Raw genomic sequence first — 22413 nt, forward strand, 5'->3', positions numbered from 1 at the left:
AGTCAGATATGGTGGAGGTTCAGAGATGTTTTGGGGTTGTGTTGCTGCCTCTGGCACTGGGTGCCTTGATTTTGTGCAAGACATCATGAAATCTGAAGATTCCCAAAGGATTTTGGGTGGCAATGTAGTGTCCAGTGTCAGAAAGCTGGGTTTGCGTCCTAGGTCATGGGTCTTCCAGCAGGACAATGACCCCAAACATACTTCAAGAAGCCCCCAGAAATGGGTGGAAACAAAGCGCTGGAGAGTTCTGAAGTGGCAGCAATGAGTCCGGATGTAAATCCCATTGATCTCCTCATTTTTCTTCTGTTTTTGCAGCTAGGTGGCGCTGTTCACACCCCGGTGCAGAGCTCTCTCCTGGGCTTCTCTTCTGTCAGTACCTCGCTGCCTCAGGGATACTTATGGGTAGGTCTCCTTCCTTCTGTGTCTATAATGTCTTTAGTCTCATTATAACTGCACGATTATCTCTCATGTCTTCTGCTCCAGTCACATCCAGAGCTGCATTGAAAATTCCGTGACTGACAGTGGACTTTTGAATGCAGCTCTGGATGTGACTGGAGTAATAAGATCAGTATTTCGCTCACATGACGACTTCATCTCTCTTTCCAGGTCGGAGGGGGTCAGGAAGACGGCGCTGGTCAGATCCAGATCTTCTCCTTGAACCACACGACTCCTCGGATGCTGAAGGCGTTCCCGCTGCCGTCCTGCGTGCTCTGTGTGGAGAACGTGTGCAGTAAAGCGAGCGACGAGGACGGCGAGAACCAGGAGGACTACACATCCACTCCGGTGCAGCCTGCCGTGTGCGTGGGGCTCCATGATGGCAGGTGAGGGGTCACCGACACCCGAAGACATCGCCTCTGGACATTGGGGTTTGGGTTGATAATGCTCAGAATCCTGCGGAGAATGAGAGTGATTGTCCTATGACGTCCTGATTCTCCCAGGTTCCTTGGTGCTGTACTTGCACTCTCCCGTTACCATCATCCTCCGCAGCTCAGTGTGTGATGGTATCATCATCCTCCGCAGCTCAGTGTGTGATGGTATCATCCTCCGCAGCTCAGTGTGTGATGGTATCATCCTCCGCAGCTCAGTGTGTGATGGTATCATCCTCCGCAGCTCAGTGTGTGATGGTATCATCCTCCGCAGCTCAGTGTGTGATGGTATCATCCTCCGCAGCTCAGTGTGTGATGGTATCATCCTCGGCAGTTCAGTGTGTGATGGTATCATCCTCGGCAGCTCGGTGTGTGATGGTATCATCCTCGGCAGCTCGGTGTGTGATGGTATCATCCTCCGCAGCTCGGTATGTGATGGCATCATCCTCCGCAGCTCAGTGTGTGATGGTATCATCCTCCGCAGATCGGTGTGTGATGGTATCATCCTCCGCAGCTCGGTGTGTGATGGTATCATCCTCCGCAGCTCGGTATGTGATGGCATCATCCTCCGCAGCTCAGTGTGTGATGGGATCCTCCTCCGCAGCTCAGTGTGTGATGGGATCCTCCTCCGCAGCTCAGTGTGTGATGGGATCCTCCTCCGCAGCTCAGCGTGTGATGGGATCCTCATCCTCCGCAGCTCGGCGTGTGATGGGATCCTCATCCTCCGCAGCTCGGCGTGTGATGGGATTTTCATCCTCCGCAGCTCGGCGTGTGATGGGATTTTCATCCTCCGCAGCTCGGCGTGTGATGGGATTTTCATCCTCCGCAGCTCGGCGTGTGATGGGATTTTCATCCTCCGCAGCTCGGCGTGTGATGGGATCCTCATCCTCCGCAGCTCGGCGTGTGATGGGATCCTCATCCTCCGCAGCTCGGCGTGTGATGGGATCCTCATCCTCCGCAGCTCGGCGTGTGATGGGATCCTCATCCTCCGCAGCTCGGCGTGTGATGGGATCCTCATCCTCCGCAGCTCGGCGTGTGATGGGATCCTCATCCTCCGCAGCTCGGCGTGTGATGGGATCCTCATCCTCCGCAGCTCGGCGTGTGATGGGATCCTCATCCTCCGCAGCTCGGCGTGTGATGGGATCCTCATCCTCCGCAGCTCGGCGTGTGATGGTATCTTGTATGATGATGGCCACTCTGCACTCTCTAACGCTGCCCCCGGCCGCCATTACTGGGGTTCTCACGCTTCCGTCATCAGCTCTTCTGAGACGTCAGGGCACCGCTTTCTCTCCACAGTATCATGGTGTACAGCAGCGTGGACACCGGCTCCACCTGTCTGATGGCCCTGCGGAGTCCAGACCTGCAGCCCGTCCTCTGCCTCCGGCACAGCCCCCGTTACCTATGTGCAGGACTGCAAGACGGCACCTTAGCACTGTACCCCCAAAACCAAGGTAAGTCACAGGACAGCGACACTCGGGGGACGGGATGATGAGACTGATACTCGGGGTACGGTATAGTGACACTGATTGTCTGGGGACAGGATAATGACACCTACACTCAGAGGCCGGGATTAAGGCGCTGATTCTCGGTGGGACGGGCTGACGCTCTTGGGGAAAGGGCTGACGCTCGGGGGACAGGATAAGAATTTCATTCTCTCATCAGGTGGTCTTTGGGACCCTGAGAACCCCTCCACAGTTCGCGTTGGCACCAGTCCTGTGCGGGTGCTGTTGGCCCTGGATGACTGTTTGTGGGCGAGCTGCAGGAATCGGGTGACCGTGCTGGAGACTGATCCCCTCAAAGTCCAGGTAACCGCGGCCTCTGCTGGTCACTGCGGTCAGTGAGACCTTTGTGCTGAGGCGGCCAGCTGTGAAGGGGTTACCATTGTGCAGGCGGTGGTCCCCCTCCCCTAGGCGCGCTCCTCCGCTCCATTATTTACCTCTGTTCCTCAATTGCATATTTTACCGTCCAAACGAAGTTTGCATCTATTAACGCTCGTAACTCAGCGCGCCGCGTTCTGATGAATAATACATCGGTGGCGTTATCGAAGCCGCACACTCGCACTGACCGCCGCCACCGCCGTAAAATATGCAGCAAGCGCACAGTATGGCGGGTTAGAGCAGATGTGGCAGTGGTCGCCTGCTCGGACTGTCTGTAAGAAACGGTGCTCAGAGCTGTACAGATAGCGAGGCCGGATAGCAGGTGATGGAGGGGCAACTGCATGTCGCGGCCCTCGCCTACGGTCTGGAGGGGGTCATCCCTCGTCTGCGGTCTTGGAAAGGGGGTGGGGGAGTTGCCCCTCATCTTTGGTCTTGGGAGGGGATCGCCCTTCGGCTGCGGTCTGTTGATGTCGCCCCCTCGGCTGCGGTCTTTGGGGGGGTCGCCCCCTCGGCTGTGGTCTTGGGGGGGGGGGGGGGGGGTGTCCATTTAATTCCCCTTTAACCCTCCGTCTCCCACGCTCGTGTCCGATCCTCTGGATTTTCCAGCCGCCGCCTCCCTTCCTCTTTTGGGAGATTGGTTGCGTTGTTGGCGTCGCGCTCCGTGCCCGCTCTAGGACTGGCGCGCTGCTCCGGTGCCTCCGCCGGTAATGACGCGTTCACACTTTTCCGCAGTAACAATTGTAACCAGGATTTAATTATAAGTATTGATTAGCTGCAAGATGGGGGATTAATTAGATGTCGCTTCCTTGGTTCCCGGGGGCGGCTGCACGAAGAACATGGCGCTTACATGATCTCACATGGCGCAGTGAGTAAGAGCCCCTGCGGCTCTGGGCTGGGGATGGCACGTCTGTACAATACCAGGGGCCACTTTAGTATTGGGGGCCACATGAACTTTCTCCTGGACTTTGTTCTCCATTTCTGAGATTTCCGCTCGTTCTGACTTTTATTTCATCCATTCTGTTCCCCCCGCAGAGTTTTGAGGCCATTCAGGATGAGGGGGCGAGTGTCACCCACATGATCCGGGCCGGCGGCGGCGTGTGGATGGCGTTCTCCGAGGGCTCGTCTATTCGTCTCTTCCACACGGAGACCCTGGAACTGCTGCAAGAAATTAATATTTCCACCCGGACCCTGCTGCTGCCAGGTATAAGACCTGATGTAACTGCAGAATAGTGACTGCAGCTCTGGATGTGACTGGAGTATAAGACCTGATGTAACTGCAGAATAGTGACTGCAGCTCTGGATGTGACTGGAGTATAAGACCTGATGTAACTGCAGAATAGTGACTGCAGCTCTGGATGTGACTGGAGTATAAGACCTGATGTAACTGCAGAATAGTGACTGCAGCTCTGGATGTGACTGGAGTATAAGACCTGCTGTAACTGCAGAATAGTGACTGCAGCTCTGGATGTGACTGGAGTATAAGACCTGCTGTAACTGCAGAATAGTGACTGCAGCTCTGGATGTGACTGGAGTATAAGACCTGATGTAACTGCAGAATAGTGACTGCAGCTCTGGATGTGTCTGGAGTATAAGACCTGATGTAACTGCAGAATAGTGACTGCAGCTCTGGATGTGTCTGGAGTATAAGACCTGATGTAACTGCAGAATAGTGACTGCAGCTCTGGATGTGTCTGGAGTATAAGACCTGATGTAACTGCAGAATAGTGACTGCAGCTCTGGATGTGACTGGAGTATAAGACCTGATGTAACTGCAGAATAGTGACTGCAGCTCTGGATGTGTCTGGAGTATAAGACCTGATGTAACTGCAGAATAGTGACTGCAGCTCTGGATGTGACTGGAGTATAAGACCTGATGTAACTGCAGAATAGTGACTGCAGCTCTGGATGTGACTGGAGTATAAGACCTGATGTAACTGCAGAATAGTGACTGCAGCTCTGGATGTGTCTGGAGTATAAGACCTGATGTAACTGCAGAATAGTGACTGCAGCTCTGGATGTGTCTGGAGTATAAGACCTGATGTAACTGCAGAATAGTGACTGCAGCTCTGGATGTGACTGGAGTATAAGACCTGATGTAACTGCAGAATAGTGACTGCAGCTCTGGATGTGACTGGAGTATAAGACCTGATGTAACTGCAGAATAGTGACTGCAGCTCTGGATGTGTCTGGAGTATAAGACCTGATGTAACTGCAGAATAGTGACTGCAGCTCTGGATGTGACTGGAGTATAAGACCTGATGTAACTGCAGAATAGTGACTGCAGCTCTGGATGTGACTGGAGTATAAGACCTGATGTAACTGCAGAATAGTGACTGCAGCTCTGGATGTGACTGGAGTATAAGACCTGATGTAACTGCAGAATAGTGACTGCAGCTCTGGATGTGACTGGAGTATAAGACCTGATGTAACTGCAGAATAGTGACTGCAGCTCTGGATGTGACTGGAGTATAAGACCTGATGTAACTGCAGAATAGTGACTGCAGCTCTGGATGTGACTGGAGTATTAGACCTGATGTAACTGCAGAATAGTGACTGCAGCTCTGGATGTGACTGGAGTATAAGACCTGCTGTAACTGCAGAATAGTGACTGCAGCTCTGGATGTGACTGGAGTATAAGACCTGCTGTAACTGCAGAATAGTGACTGCAGCTCTGGATGTGACTGGAGTATAAGACCTGATGTAACTGCAGAATAGTGACTGCAGCTCTGGATGTGTCTGGAGTATAAGACCTGATGTAACTGCAGAATAGTGACTGCAGCTCTGGATGTGTCTGGAGTATAAGACCTGATGTAACTGCAGAATAGTGACTGCAGCTCTGGATGTGTCTGGAGTATAAGACCTGATGTAACTGCAGAATAGTGACTGCAGCTCTGGATGTGACTGGAGTATAAGACCTGATGTAACTGCAGAATAGTGACTGCAGCTCTGGATGTGTCTGGAGTATAAGACCTGATGTAACTGCAGAATAGTGACTGCAGCTCTGGATGTGACTGGAGTATAAGACCTGATGTAACTGCAGAATAGTGACTGCAGCTCTGGATGTGACTGGAGTATAAGACCTGATGTAACTGCAGAATAGTGACTGCAGCTCTGGATGTGTCTGGAGTATAAGACCTGATGTAACTGCAGAATAGTGACTGCAGCTCTGGATGTGTCTGGAGTATAAGACCTGATGTAACTGCAGAATAGTGACTGCAGCTCTGGATGTGACTGGAGTATAAGACCTGATGTAACTGCAGAATAGTGACTGCAGCTCTGGATGTGACTGGAGTATAAGACCTGATGTAACTGCAGAATAGTGACTGCAGCTCTGGATGTGTCTGGAGTATAAGACCTGATGTAACTGCAGAATAGTGACTGCAGCTCTGGATGTGACTGGAGTATAAGACCTGATGTAACTGCAGAATAGTGACTGCAGCTCTGGATGTGACTGGAGTATAAGACCTGATGTAACTGCAGAATAGTGACTGCAGCTCTGGATGTGACTGGAGTATAAGACCTGATGTAACTGCAGAATAGTGACTGCAGCTCTGGATGTGACTGGAGTATAAGACCTGATGTAACTGCAGAATAGTGACTGCAGCTCTGGATGTGACTGGAGTATAAGACCTGATGTAACTGCAGAATAGTGACTGCAGCTCTGGATGTGACTGGAGTATAAGACCTGATGTAACTGCAGAATAGTGACTGCAGCTCTGGATGTGACTGGAGTATAAGACCTGATGTAACTGCAGAATAGTGACTGCAGCTCTGGATGTGTCTGGAGTATAAGACCTGATGTAACTGCAGAATAGTGACTGCAGCTCTGGATGTGTCTGGAGTATAAGACCTGATGTAACTGCAGAATAGTGACTGCAGCTCTGGATGTGACTGGAGTATAAGACCTGATGTAACTGCAGAATAGTGACTGGAGGATAAGGCACAATGTAACTGCAGAATAGTGACTGCAGCTCTGAAGGTGACTGGAGGATAAGACATGATGTAATAGCAGAATAGTGACTGCAGCTCTGGATGTGACTGGAGTATAAGACCTGATGTAACTGCAGAATAGTGACTGCAGCTCTGGATGTGACTGGAGTATAAGACCTGATGTAACTGCAGAATAGTGACTGCAGCTCTGGATGTGTCTGGAGTATAAGACCTGATGTAACTGCAGAATAGTGACTGCAGCTCTGGATGTGTCTGGAGTATAAGACCTGATGTAACTGCAGAATAGTGACTGCAGCTCTGGATGTGACTGGAGTATAAGACCTGATGTAACTGCAGAATAGTGGCTGCAGCTCTGGATGTGACTGGAGTATAAGACCTGATGTAACTGCAGAATAGTGACTGCAGCTCTGGATGTGACTGGAGTATAAGACCTGATGTAACTGCAGAATAGTGACTGCAGCTCTGGATGTGACTGGAGTATAAGACCTGATGTAACTGCAGAATAGTGACTGCAGCTCTGGATGTGTCTGGAGTATAAGACCTGATGTAACTGCAGAATAGTGACTGCAGCTCTGGATGTGTCTGGAGTATAAGACCTGATGTAACTGCAGAATAGTGACTGCAGCTCTGGATGTGACTGGAGTATAAGACCTGATGTAACTGCAGAATAGTGACTGCAGCTCTGGATGTGACTGGAGTATAAGACCTGATGTAACTGCAGAATAGTGACTGCAGCTCTGGATGTGTCTGGAGTATAAGACCTGATGTAACTGCAGAATAGTGACTGCAGCTCTGGATGTGACTGGAGTATAAGACCTGATGTAACTGCAGAATAGTGACTGCAGCTCTGGATGTGACTGGAGTATAAGACCTGATGTAACTGCAGAATAGTGACTGCAGCTCTGGATGTGACTGGAGTATAAGACCTGATGTAACTGCAGAATAGTGACTGCAGCTCTGGATGTGACTGGAGTATAAGACCTGATGTAACTGCAGAATAGTGACTGCAGCTCTGGATGTGACTGGAGTATAAGACCTGATGTAACTGCAGAATAGTGACTGCAGCTCTGGATGTGACTGGAGTATTAGACCTGATGTAACTGCAGAATAGTGACTGCAGCTCTGGATGTGACTGGAGTATAAGACCTGCTGTAACTGCAGAATAGTGACTGCAGCTCTGGATGTGACTGGAGTATAAGACCTGCTGTAACTGCAGAATAGTGACTGCAGCTCTGGATGTGACTGGAGTATAAGACCTGATGTAACTGCAGAATAGTGACTGCAGCTCTGGATGTGTCTGGAGTATAAGACCTGATGTAACTGCAGAATAGTGACTGCAGCTCTGGATGTGTCTGGAGTATAAGACCTGATGTAACTGCAGAATAGTGACTGCAGCTCTGGATGTGTCTGGAGTATAAGACCTGATGTAACTGCAGAATAGTGACTGCAGCTCTGGATGTGACTGGAGTATAAGACCTGATGTAACTGCAGAATAGTGACTGCAGCTCTGGATGTGTCTGGAGTATAAGACCTGATGTAACTGCAGAATAGTGACTGCAGCTCTGGATGTGACTGGAGTATAAGACCTGATGTAACTGCAGAATAGTGACTGCAGCTCTGGATGTGACTGGAGTATAAGACCTGATGTAACTGCAGAATAGTGACTGCAGCTCTGGATGTGTCTGGAGTATAAGACCTGATGTAACTGCAGAATAGTGACTGCAGCTCTGGATGTGTCTGGAGTATAAGACCTGATGTAACTGCAGAATAGTGACTGCAGCTCTGGATGTGACTGGAGTATAAGACCTGATGTAACTGCAGAATAGTGACTGCAGCTCTGGATGTGTCTGGAGTATAAGACCTGATGTAACTGCAGAATAGTGACTGCAGCTCTGGATGTGACTGGAGTATAAGACCTGATGTAACTGCAGAATAGTGACTGCAGCTCTGGATGTGACTGGAGTATAAGACCTGATGTAACTGCAGAATAGTGACTGCAGCTCTGGATGTGACTGGAGTATAAGACCTGATGTAACTGCAGAATAGTGACTGCAGCTCTGGATGTGACTGGAGTATAAGACCTGATGTAACTGCAGAATAGTGACTGCAGCTCTGGATGTGACTGGAGTATAAGACCTGATGTAACTGCAGAATAGTGACTGCAGCTCTGGATGTGACTGGAGTATAAGACCTGATGTAACTGCAGAATAGTGACTGCAGCTCTGGATGTGACTGGAGTATAAGACCTGATGTAACTGCAGAATAGTGACTGCAGCTCTGGATGTGTCTGGAGTATAAGACCTGATGTAACTGCAGAATAGTGACTGCAGCTCTGGATGTGTCTGGAGTATAAGACCTGATGTAACTGCAGAATAGTGACTGCAGCTCTGGATGTGACTGGAGTATAAGACCTGATGTAACTGCAGAATAGTGACTGGAGGATAAGGCACAATGTAACTGCAGAATAGTGACTGCAGCTCTGAAGGTGACTGGAGGATAAGACATGATGTAATAGCAGAATAGTGACTGCAGCTCTGGATGTGACTGGAGTATAAGACCTGATGTAACTGCAGAATAGTGACTGCAGCTCTGGATGTGACTGGAGTATAAGACCTGATGTAACTGCAGAATAGTGACTGCAGCTCTGGATGTGTCTGGAGTATAAGACCTGATGTAACTGCAGAATAGTGACTGCAGCTCTGGATGTGTCTGGAGTATAAGACCTGATGTAACTGCAGAATAGTGACTGCAGCTCTGGATGTGACTGGAGTATAAGACCTGATGTAACTGCAGAATAGTGGCTGCAGCTCTGGATGTGACTGGAGTATAAGACCTGATGTAACTGCAGAATAGTGACTGCAGCTCTGGATGTGACTGGAGTATAAGACCTGATGTAACTGCAGAATAGTGACTGCAGCTCTGGATGTGTCTGGAGTATAAGACCTGATGTAACTGCAGAATAGTGACTGCAGCTCTGGATGTGTCTGGAGTATAAGACCTGATGTAACTGCAGAATAGTGACTGCAGCTCTGGATGTGACTGGAGTATAAGACCTGATGTAACTGCAGAATAGTGACTGCAGCTCTGGATGTGACTGGAGTATAAGACCTGATGTAACTGCAGAATAGTGACTGCAGCTCTGGATGTGTCTGGAGTATAAGACCTGATGTAACTGCAGAATAGTGACTGCAGCTCTGGATGTGTCTGGAGTATAAGACCTGATGTAACTGCAGAATAGTGACTGCAGCTCTGGATGTGACTGGAGTATAAGACCTGATGTAACTGCAGAATAGTGACTGCAGCTCTGGATGTGACTGGAGTATAAGACCTGATGTAACTGCAGAATAGTGACTGCAGCTCTGGATGTGTCTGGAGTATAAGACCTGATGTAACTGCAGAATAGTGACTGCAGCTCTGGATGTGACTGGAGTATAAGACCTGATGTAACTGCAGAATAGTGACTGCAGCTCTGGATGTGACTGGAGTATAAGACCTGATGTAACTGCAGAATAGTGACTGCAGCTCTGGATGTGACTGGAGTATAAGACCTGATGTAACTGCAGAATAGTGACTGCAGCTCTGGATGTGACTGGAGTATAAGACCTGATGTAACTGCAGAATAGTGACTGCAGCTCTGGATGTGACTGGAGTATAAGACCTGATGTAACTGCAGAATAGTGACTGCAGCTCTGGATGTGACTGGAGTATAAGACCTGATGTAACTGCAGAATAGTGACTGCAGCTCTGGATGTGACTGGAGTATAAGACCTGATGTAACTGCAGAATAGTGACTGCAGCTCTGGATGTGTCTGGAGTATAAGACCTGATGTAACTGCAGAATAGTGACTGCAGCTCTGGATGTGTCTGGAGTATAAGACCTGATGTAACTGCAGAATAGTGACTGCAGCTCTGGATGTGACTGGAGTATAAGACCTGATGTAACTGCAGAATAGTGACTGCAGCTCTGGATGTGTCTGGAGTATAAGACCTGATGTAACTGCAGAATAGTGACTGCAGCTCTGGATGTGACTGGAGTATAAGACCTGATGTAACTGCAGAATAGTGACTGCAGCTCTGGATGTGACTGGAGTATAAGACCTGATGTAACTGCAGAATAGTGACTGCAGCTCTGGATGTGACTGGAGTATAAGACCTGATGTAACTGCAGAATAGTGACTGCAGCTCTGGATGTGACTGGAGTATAAGACCTGATGTAACTGCAGAATAGTGACTGCAGCTCTGGATGTGACTGGAGTATAAGACCTGATGTAACTGCAGAATAGTGACTGCAGCTCTGGATGTGACTGGAGTATAAGACCTGATGTAACTGCAGAATAGTGACTGCAGCTCTGGATGTGTCTGGAGTATAAGACCTGATGTAACTGCAGAATAGTGACTGCAGCTCTGGATGTGACTGGAGTATAAGACCTGATGTAACTGCAGAATAGTGACTGGAGGATAAGGCACAATGTAACTGCAGAATAGTGACTGCAGCTCTGAAGGTGACTGGAGGATAAGACATGATGTAATAGCAGAATAGTGACTGCAGCTCTGGATGTGACTGGAGTATAAGACCTGATGTAACTGCAGAATAGTGACTGCAGCTCTGGATGTGACTGGAGTATAAGACCTGATGTAACTGCAGAATAGTGACTGCAGCTCTGGATGTGTCTGGAGTATAAGACCTGATGTAACTGCAGAATAGTGACTGCAGCTCTGGATGTGTCTGGAGTATAAGACCTGATGTAACTGCAGAATAGTGACTGCAGCTCTGGATGTGACTGGAGTATAAGACCTGATGTAACTGCAGAATAGTGACTGCAGCTCTGGATGTGACTGGAGTATAAGACCTGATGTAACTGCAGAATAGTGACTGCAGCTCTGGATGTGTCTGGAGTATAAGACCTGATGTAACTGCAGAATAGTGACTGCAGCTCTGGATGTGACTGGAGTATAAGACCTGATGTAACTGCAGAATAGTGACTGCAGCTCTGGATGTGACTGGAGTATAAGACCTGATGTAACTGCAGAATAGTGACTGCAGCTCTGGATGTGACTGGAGTATAAGACCTGATGTAACTGCAGAATAGTGACTGCAGCTCTGGATGTGACTGGAGTATAAGACCTGATGTAACTGCAGAATAGTGACTGCAGCTCTGGATGTGACTGGAGTATAAGACCTGATGTAACTGCAGAATAGTGACTGCAGCTCTGGATGTGACTGGAGTATAAGACCTGATGTAACTGCAGAATAGTGACTGCAGCTCTGGATGTGACTGGAGTATAAGACCTGATGTAACTGCAGAATAGTGACTGCAGCTCTGGATGTGACTGGAGTATAAGACCTGATGTAACTGCAGAATAGTGACTGCAGCTCTGGATGTGTCTGGAGTATAAGACCTGATGTAACTGCAGAATAGTGACTGCAGCTCTGGATGTGTCTGGAGTATAAGACCTGATGTAACTGCAGAATAGTGACTGCAGCTCTGGATGTGACTGGAGTATAAGACCTGATGTAACTGCAGAATAGTGACTGCAGCTCTGGATGTGTCTGGAGTATAAGACCTGATGTAACTGCAGAATAGTGACTGCAGCTCTGGATGTGACTGGAGTATAAGACCTGATGTAACTGCAGAATAGTGACTGCAGCTCTGGATGTGACTGGAGTATAAGACCTGATGTAACTGCAGAATAGTGACTGCAGCTCTGGATGTGACTGGAGTATAAGACCTGATGTAACTGCAGAATAGTGACTGCAGCTCTGGATGTGACTGGAGTATAAGACCTGATGTAACTGCAGAATAGTGACTGCAGCTCTGGATGTGACTGGAGTATAAGACCTGATGTAACTGCAGAATAGTGACTGCAGCTCTGGATGTGACTGGAGTATAAGACCTGATGTAACTGCAGAATAGTGACTGCAGCTCTGGATGTGTCTGGAGTATAAGACCTGATGTAACTGCAGAATAGTGACTGCAGCTCTGGATGTGTCTGGAGTATAAGACCTGATGTAACTGCAGAATAGTGACTGCAGCTCTGGATGTGACTGGAGTATAAGACCTGATGTAACTGCAGAATAGTGACTGGAGGATAAGGCACAATGTAACTGCAGAATAGTGACTGCAGCTCTGAAGGTGACTGGAGGATAAGACCTGATGTAATAGCAGAATAGTGACTGCAGCTCTGGATGTGACTGGAGTATAAGACCTGATGTAACTGCAGAATAGTGACTGCAGCTCTGGATGTGACTGGAGTATAAGACCTGATGTAACTGCAGAATAGTGACTGCAGCTCTGGATGTGACTGGAGTATAAGACCTGATGTAACTGCAGAATAGTGACTGCAGCTCTGGATGTGACTGGAGTATAAGACCTGATGTAACTGCAGAATAGTGACTGCAGCTCTGGATGTGACTGGAGTATAAGACCTGATGTAACTGCAGAATAGTGACTGCAGCTCTGGATGTGACTGGAGTATAAGACCTGATGTAACTGCAGAATAGTGACTGCAGCTCTGGATGTGACTGGAGTATAAGACCTGATGTAACTGCAGAATAGTGACTGCAGCTCTGGATGTGACTGGAGTATAAGACCTGATGTAACTGCAGAATAGTGACTGCAGCTCTGGATGTGTCTGGAGTATAAGACCTGATGTAACTGCAGAATAGTGACTGCAGCTCTGGATGTGTCTGGAGTATAAGACCTGATGTAACTGCAGAATAGTGACTGCAGCTCTGGATGTGACTGGAGTATAAGACCTGATGTAACTGCAGAATAGTGACTGGAGGATAAGGCACAATGTAACTGCAGAATAGTGACTGCAGCTCTGAAGGTGACTGGAGGATAAGACCTGATGTAATAGCAGAATAGTGACTGCAGCTCTGGATGTGACTGGAGTATAAGACCTGATGTAACTGCAGAATAGTGACTGCAGCTCTGGATGTGACTGGAGTATAAGACCTGATGTAACTGCAGAATAGTGACTGCAGCTCTGGATGTGACTGGAGTATAAGACCTGATGTAACTGCAGAATAGTGACTGCAGCTCTGGATGTGACTGGAGTATAAGACCTGATGTAACTGCAGAATAGTGACTGCAGCTCTGGATGTGACTGGAGTATAAGACCTGATGTAACTGCAGAATAGTGACTGCAGCTCTGGATGTGACTGGAGTATAAGACCTGATGTAACTGCAGAATAGTGACTGCAGCTCTGGATGTGACTGGAGTATAAGACCTGATGTAACTGCAGAATAGTGACTGCAGCTCTGGATGTGTCTGGAGTATAAGACCTGATGTAACTGCAGAATAGTGACTGCAGCTCTGGATGTGTCTGGAGTATAAGACCTGATGTAACTGCAGAATAGTGACTGCAGCTCTGGATGTGACTGGAGTATAAGACCTGATGTAACTGCAGAATAGTGACTGCAGCTCTGGATGTGACTGGAGTATAAGACCTGATGTAACTGCAGAATAGTGACTGCAGCTCTGGATGTGACTGGAGTATAAGACCTGATGTAACTGCAGAATAGTGACTGCAGCTCTGGATGTGACTGGAGTATAAGACCTGATGTAACTGCAGAATAGTGACTGCAGCTCTGGATGTGACTGGAGTATAAGACCTGATGTAACTGCAGAATAGTGACTGCAGCTCTGGATGTGACTGGAGTATAAGACCTGATGTAACTGCAGAATAGTGACTGCAGCTCTGGATGTGACTGGAGTATAAGACCTGATGTAACTGCAGAATAGTGACTGGAGGATAAGGCACAATGTAACTGCAGAATAGTGACTGCAGCTCTGAAGGTGACTGGAGGATAACACAGGATGTAATAGCAGAATAGTGACTGCAGCTCTGGATGTGACTGGAGGATGAGACTCCATATAACGCCGGCTCTGGGGGTGACTGGAGGATGAGCGTACAGGTGGAGTTTTCCTTTACCCCCGCAGTGGCTCACTGGTCAGTCCGGAGAGGTCATCAGTCGGGTTAATGCCCCTGCGTCCCCCGTGGTGGTCCGTATCCCCTTGGTATTATGTAACCCCCCCTGCACAGGCAGATGTTTTGTGTCAGCGTATGAGGAGCAGTAATTAGCAGAGATGTCAGAGCTGGGATGAACGGTGCTCTGATGGGTGGGCCGCAGGCTCCAGGGGGCTCCACTAATGATACATAGCTCAGATTGGCGCGGCTCATATTCCGGTGAGTCTAATCCGAGCGGACGCCCTCCACATGTCGCTCCCTGATGCGGGCGAGCTTCTGCTGTGTCGTCTGGTGTTTGTGAAGTCTCTATAATAAACCATTGTGTGAATGTCCCCACAGGGCAGAAGAATCCGCAGGTCACCTGCCTGCTGATATGCCAGGGGCTGCTGTGGGTGGGCACACACCTGGGCATCCTCATCACCTTACCTGTGCCAAAGCTGGAGGGCATCCCAAAAATCACAGGTACAGATGACTTGACCCACCCTCCCACAATGCACTGCTGCACGACCCCCTCCCACAACCCACCGCTGCACGACCCCCTCCCCACAATGCACTGCTGCACGACCCCCTCCCACAACCCACCGCTGCACGACCCCCTCCCCACAATGCACTGCTGCACGACCCCCTCCCCACAATGCATTGCTGCATGACCCCCTCCCCACAATGCACTGCTGCACGACCCCCTCCCACAACCCACCGCTGCACGACCCCCTCCCCACAATGCACTGCTGCACGACCCCCTCCCCACAATGCATTGCTGCATGACCCCCTCCCCACAATGCACTGCTGCACGACCCCCTCCCCACAATGCACTGCTGCATGACCCCCTCCCCACAATGCACTGCTGCACGACCCCCTCCCCACAATGCACCGCTGCATGACCCCCCTCTCACAATGCACCGCTGCGTGACCCCCCCTCTCACAATGCACCGCTGCGTGACCCCCCTCCTACAATGCACTGCTGAGTGACCCACCTCCCCACAATGCACCGCTGCGTGACCCCCCCTCTCACAATGCACCGCTGCGTGACCCCCCTCCCACAATGCACCGCTGCGTGACCCCCCTCCTACAATGCACCGCTGCGTGACCCCCCTCCCCACAATGCACCGCTGCGTGACCCCCTCCCACAATGCACCGCTGCGTGACCCCCCTCCCACAATGCACCGCTGCGTGACGCCCCTCCCACAATGCACCGCTGCGTGACCCACCTCCCCACAATGTACCGCTGCGTGACCCACCTCCCACAATGCACCGCTGCGTGACCCACCTCCCACAATGCACTGCTGCGTGACCCCCCTCCCACAATGCACTGCTGCGTGACCCCCCTCCCACAATGCACTGCTGCGTGACCCCCCTCCCACAATGCACTGCTGCGTGACCCCCCTCCCACAATGCACCGCTGCGTGACCCCCCTCCCACAATGCACCGCTGCGTGACCCCCCTCCCACAATGCACCGCTGCGTGACCCACCTCCTCACAGTGCACCGCTGCGTGACCCGCCTCCCCACAATGCACCGCTGCGTGACCCGCCTCCCGACACGGCTGCACGACCCACCTTCCCACAATGCACCGCTGCGTGACCCCCCTCCCACAATGCACCGCTACGTGACCCCCCTCCCACAATGCACCGCTGCGTGACCCCCCTCCTCACAGTGCACCGCTGCGTGACCCGCCTCCCCACAATGCACCGCTGCATGACCCGCCTCCTCACAGTGCACCGTTGCGTGACCCGCCTCCCCACAGTGCACCGCTGCGTGACCCCCCTCCCACAATGCACCGCTGCGTGACCCCCCTCCCACAATGCACCGCTGCGTGACCCCCCTCCCACAATGCACCACTGCGTGACCCACCTCCCCACAATGCACCGCTGCGTGACCCGCCTCCCGACACGGCACCGCTGCACGACCCACCTTCCCACAATGCACCGCTGCGTGTCCCCCCTCCCACAATGCACCGCTGCGTGACCCCCCTCCCACAATGCACCGCTGCGTGACCCCCCTCCCACAATGCACCGCTGCGTGACCCCCCTCCCACAATGCACCGCTGCGTGACCCCCCTCCCACAATGCACCGCTGCGTGACCCCCCTCCCACAATGCACCGCTGCGTGACCCCCCTCCCACAATGCACCGCTGCGTGACCCCCCTCCCACAATGCACCGCTGCGTGACCCCCCTCCCACAATGCACCGCTGCGTGACCCCCCTCCCACAGTGCACCGCTGCGTGACCCCCCTCCCACAGTGCACCCCTGCGTGACCCGCCTCCCCACAATGCACCGCTGCGTGACCCGCCTCCCGACACGGCACCGCTGCACGACCCACCTTCCCACAATGCACCGCTGCGTGACCCCCCTCCCACAATGCACCGCTGCGTGACCCCCCTCCCACAATGCACCGCTGCGTGACCCCCCTCCCACAATGCACCGCTGCGTGACCCCCCTCCCACAATGCACCGCTGCGTGACCCCCCTCCCACAATGCACCGCTGCGTGACCCCCCTCCCACAATGCACCGCTGCGTGACCCCCCTCCCACAATGCACCGCTGCGTGACCCACCTCCCACAATGCACCGCTGCGTGACCCCCCTCCCACAATGCACTGCTGCACGACCCACCTTCCCACAATGCACCGCTGCATGACCCACCTCCTCACAGTGCACCGCTGCGCGACCCCCCTCCCACAATGCACCGCTGCGTGACCCCCCTCCCACAATGCACTGCTGCGTGACCCCCCTCCCACAATGCACTGCTGCGTGACCCCCCTCCCACAATGCACTGCTGCGTGACCCCCCTCCCACAATGCACTGCTGCGTGACCCCCCTCCCACAATGCACTGCTGCGTGACCCCCCTCCCACAATGCACTGCTGCGTGACCCCCCTCCCACAATGCACTGCTGCGTGACCCCCCTCCCACAATGCACTGCTGCGTGACCCCCCTCCCACAATGCACTGCTGCGTGACCCCCCTCCCACAATGCACTGCTGCGTGACCCCCCTCCCACAATGCACTGCTGCGTGACCCCCCTCCCACAATGCACTGCTGCGTGACCCCCCTCCCACAATGCACTGCTGCGTGACCCCCCTCCCACAATGCACTGCTGCGTGACCCCCCTCCCACAGTGCACTGCTGCGTGACCCCCCTCCCACAATGCACCGCTGCGTGACCCGCCTCCTCACAGTGCACCGCTGCGTGACCCGCCTCCCCACAATGCACCGCTGCGTGACCCCCCTCCCACAATGCACCGCTGCGTGACCCCCCTCCCACAATGCACTGCTGCGTGACCCCCTCCCACAATGCACTGCTGCGTGACCCCCCTCCCACAATGCACCGCTGCGTGACCCACCTCCCCACAATGCACCGCTGCGTGACCCACCTCCCCACAATGCACCGCTGCACGACCCACCTCCCCACAATGCACCGCTGAGTGACCCACCTCCCCACAATGCACCGCTGCGTGACCCCCCTCCCACAATGCACCGCTGCGTGACCCCCCTCCCACAATGCACCGCTGCGTGACCCCCCTCCCACAATGCACCGCTGCGTGACCCCCCTCCCACAATGCACCGCTGCGTGACTCATCTCCCACAATGCACCGCTGCGTGACCCCCCTCCCACAATGCACCGCTGCGTGACCCCCCTCCCACAATGCACCGCTGCGTGACCCCCCTCCCACAATGCACCGCTGCGTGACCCCCCTCCCACAATGCACCGCTGCGTGACCCCCCTCCCACAATGCACCGCTGCGTGACCCACCTCCCCACAATGCACCGCTGCGTGACTCATCTCCCACAATGCACCGCTGCGTGACCCCCCTCCCACAATGCACCGCTGCGTGACCCCCCTCCCACAATGCACCGCTGCGTGACCCCCCTCCCACAATGCACCGCTGCGTGACCCCCCTCCCACAATGCACCGCTGCGTGAGCCCCCTCCCACAATGCACCGCTGCGTGACCCACCTCCCCACAATGCACCGCTGCGTGACCCCCCTCCCACAATGCACCGCTGCGTGACCCCCCTCCCACAATGCACCGCTGCGTGACCCCCCTCCCACAATGCACCGCTGCGTGACCCCCCTCCCACAATGCACCGCTGCGTGACCCCCCTCCCACAATGCACCGCTGCGTGACCCCCCTCCCACAATGCACCGCTGCGTGACCCACCTCCCCACAATGCACCGCTGCGTGACCCCCCTCCCACAATGCACCGCTGCGTGACCCACCTCCCCACAATGCACCGCTGCGTGACTCATCTCCCCACAGTGCACCGCTGCACGACCCACCTCCCACAATGCACCACTGCATTACTCACCAGCTACAATGCACTGCAGCCCACCCATGTAGCCCTCCTGACATTTGCTCGGCGGTGCAGACCCCTCTCGCTGCTCTGACTTTCTCTTTTCCACCAGGGAAGGGCATGGTCTCTCTGAATGGCCATTGTGGGCCGGTGCAGTTCCTCACGGTGGCCTCCAGTACGATGTCTCCTGAAGCCCTGAGGACAGAGCAAGGATCCTCAGAAGACGTCCGGGAAAGCGAGGGGGCAGCAGAAGCTAAAACCACGTCCAATGGTCCATCGCAGGACCCCCCTGCTGAGAACCACCCCCCATCACGCCTTAAAGGGATCCTGCTCCAGTACCGGCTGCGCGGCACCGCTCACCTCCCCGGCCACCACCTCTCCGCCAGGGAAGGCTTCAGATCGGACAACGCTTCTCTAGAGACCACCGAGGAGGACGGTTCTATCTACGAGATGACGGATGACCCAGACGTGTGGTTCAGAAGCCGACCGTGTGCCAGGGACGCTCATCGCAAGGAGATCACCTCTGTGGTCATCATCTCAGGGGGTCCGGGATATCGGAACTTCAACCCTGCGGGTGCCCAGTGCGGGGGCGACACGGACAGCTCTCTGCTCATGTGGCAGCTGCCGCTCATCCTATAGCCCTCGGGGGGGCCGTCACCAGTGCCCCCCTCTATGCGGGTACTTGGGGTCATGTTTACACTCCTCGTGATGAGGACGAGCTCCACAGCTGGAGGAGGGAGGCGGACCACCCGTCGGCCCATCACTGACGGAAGCTGATATTTATTGAGTATATAAAGTATATCATTATTATATTCCCTGCACCAGGGCTCGGATACACTCCATACAGGAAGGTATCTAATGCGGGCAGCGCACTTTACACAAAACCAATGTACGAGTTAACCCATGCATGTCCAGCAGGGTCAGCAGCTGCAGGAATGACGCCCGGACCCCCTCACCACAGGTCATAGTATACGCTGGGAGTACGTCCGGACCCTGTATAGCTACAGCTAATGACATAGGGAAAGTGATGGCAGCTGCCCGTAGTGTCCATCGGCCACCGTAGTTGGGACGACTCTCTGCGCTGCTACGACCATAGATCTGGGCGTCGTTCACACTACGAGGGTTGTGCAGAATTTCTTCACGCTGTTTTGGATTACAGACGACTGATCGTGGATTTAGTGTTTGCTGCGGCTGCTTGTGCTGTTAGCTCTCAGGATGCTGCTGCTCTTGCTGCCACCACCTGCTGGTTCAGTGTCTGTACAATAGTGAGTGCAGCTCTGGAGGATAAGGTCAGTGCTAGGTCCAGTAGAATAATCTGCAGAGCTGCACAGCGGTGTATACAGATCCTATGATCGGGCGGGAGCGTGAAAGCGGATGAGGGAGCAATAGGGACTCGTCTGTTACATTGTTGCTGCCTGTAAAGTTCTAGAAGCTCCCGGAAGACTTGATACAGTAAGTGCACTGAGGACTGGCACGTGGACCGCCGACGCCTATGGGATGAGCAAGCAGGCGGCGAAAGGGTTAGTCGCACGGCGGCGCCCCCGTGTGACCCAGCGGGAGGCAAGAGACTGAGACACAATTAGCAGATGTGATTGTACAGAGCAGCTGTTCTCCAGTCGTGTACATATGTGAGTGTAAATATACAGATTTCTACGTGTACAGATGATGTATATATGGCCCACGAGGCTGCAATCCCCGGGGGTCTGCTGCTCGTCCCAGGGGGCTGTGTCTAATATCACCCCAATAAACCTAAAACTGATCAGTCTATATGGGCAGATGTGTCGCTCCGGAGTCCGGGGTTGGGGCCAGATTTGTTACCCAGCTTTTCCAAAAACCTTGTGATTAACCATTGTGGTCCATGATGGCGTCGGGGATCTCGTGACTTCAGCTTCCTGCTGCGCCGAGTCCTGGGAGGGGACGAGTCCTGGGAGGGGACGATGATTGCGTGGGGGTCAGCGCTTCATCTCCATCTCCCTCCTGCCCCCTTGCCGAGCGGCTGGAAGCGGTGATGGCGTCTCTGCATCCTTCTCCCCTGTTACCATCAGGCGGCTCAGGAATAAAGCTGTAAAATGCAACATGCGCCGCTCTTCAGGGCATTAACAATTGTAGAGATGGTTTATTGCCGGTGCTTTCTCTGCTCAAGCAGCCGCAGCGCCGCATCCGTCCCCAGGTTCAGGACCCTCGCCGTTGACCTGATGTCCCGGGTGGTGCCGTGCAGCCGGTGGTGTTACTGCCACGTCACTATTTACTGTCTAATGAGTTCCTTCGCCGCGGGGTCCCTCTTTGTGTCTTGTGCAGGGAGTGGGGGGGCTAGAAAAGGCGAATATTGTTTGCTAGATGCCATTGTTATGTGCGTCAGGTAGGTCCTCCTGTTGTTCTGTGTAATCTCTCTGTAAATTGCTCAGCGAGTTACCTGGAAAGCGGCCAAATTACTTTTTGCATCAATGTTTATGTGGCTTTGATTCAGCATAAGCCGCGTCCGCGCAGCCGCACTCGTCCCGCTCGGCTTTGGGGAATTGTTCCGTTTTATAGCGGGGGACAAAAAGAATCGAAAGAAGAAAAGGACTGGAAGAGAATGGTGCACCAATGTCCGGGGACGGTCAGGCCTCCGTGCGAAGGAAAGCTGCGGGTGAAGCTGCGCCAAGACTAATCTCCAGACCAACATCTGGCACCAAACTAATGAGATGGGCAGAGATGGAGCTGGCACCAAATCTCATCCCCATGCGAACATCTGGTGATGAGCATAGATGGAGCTGGTGCCAAGATGAATCCACAAACCAACATCCAGTACCAAAACTAACGTAACGTATGAAGCTGGTGTCAGGATGAATTAGAAACCTCGCGGTGCCAGGATTAGTGTCACATCTATAAATGCAACTGGTGCCAAGGAATGGTAGAAAAAAATCCGGCACCAAGAGTCCTCTACAGCTCAACATCCACTGCACAAACGGAAGCGTTGAACGTGGTGGAGGGAACACGGAGCTGCAGAACAACGTGAAGCACCAAGACTCCTCTCCAGGTCAACATCCACTGCACAAACGTATGCACTGAATGTGGCGGACGGAACACAGGGCTGCAGAGCAACGTCTGGCCCCAAGACTCCTCTACAGCTCAACATCCACTGCACAAACGTATGCACTGAATGTGGCGGAGGGAACACAGGGCTGCAGAACAACGTGAAGCACCAAGACTCCTCTACAGCTCAACATCCACTGCACAAACGTATGCACTGAATGTGGCGGAGGGAACACAGGGCTGCAGAACAACGTGAAGCACCAAGACTCCTCTACAGCTCAACATCCACTGCACAAACGTATGCACTGAATGTGGCGGAGGGAACACAGGGCTGCAGAACAACGTGAAGCACCAAGACTCCTCTACAGCTCAACATCCACTGCACAAACGTATGCACTGAATGTGGCGGAGGGAACACAGGGCTGCAGAACAACGTGAAG

The 22413-nt window shown here is 52.8% G+C and overlaps 1 protein-coding gene across 10 annotated transcripts in view; it reads left to right on the plus strand.

The window, feature by feature from the left end:
* The window catches only part of ARHGEF10L (Rho guanine nucleotide exchange factor 10 like), a 111706-nt gene extending 90949 nt beyond the window's left edge, over positions 1-20757 (plus strand). For 6 of the 10 annotated variants that reach the window (XM_073656159.1, XM_073656160.1, XM_073656161.1 and 3 more), the window contains 7 exons: positions 316-402; positions 607-821; positions 2163-2317; positions 2529-2671; positions 3776-3944; positions 15009-15131; positions 19071-20755. In XM_073656159.1, the coding sequence (XP_073512260.1) occupies positions 316-402; positions 607-821; positions 2163-2317; positions 2529-2671; positions 3776-3944; positions 15009-15131; positions 19071-19597 (1419 nt within the window). In that variant the 3' untranslated portion in view covers positions 19598-20755. Of the gene's footprint in view, positions 1-315; positions 403-606; positions 822-2162; positions 2318-2528; positions 2672-3775; positions 3945-15008; positions 15132-19070 lie in introns of all 10 variants that reach the window. The other 4 variants (XM_073656164.1, XM_073656165.1, XM_073656167.1 and 1 more) reach the window with 2 other exon arrangements.
* The last annotated feature ends 1656 nt before the right edge of the window (positions 20758-22413 follow it).

This window comes from Phyllobates terribilis, unplaced genomic scaffold (genome assembly GCF_046119375.1).
Source record: "Phyllobates terribilis strain yellow unplaced genomic scaffold, ASM4611937v1 Scaffold_12__6_contigs__length_324123572, whole genome shotgun sequence".
NCBI lineage: Eukaryota > Metazoa > Chordata > Amphibia > Anura > Dendrobatidae > Phyllobates > Phyllobates terribilis.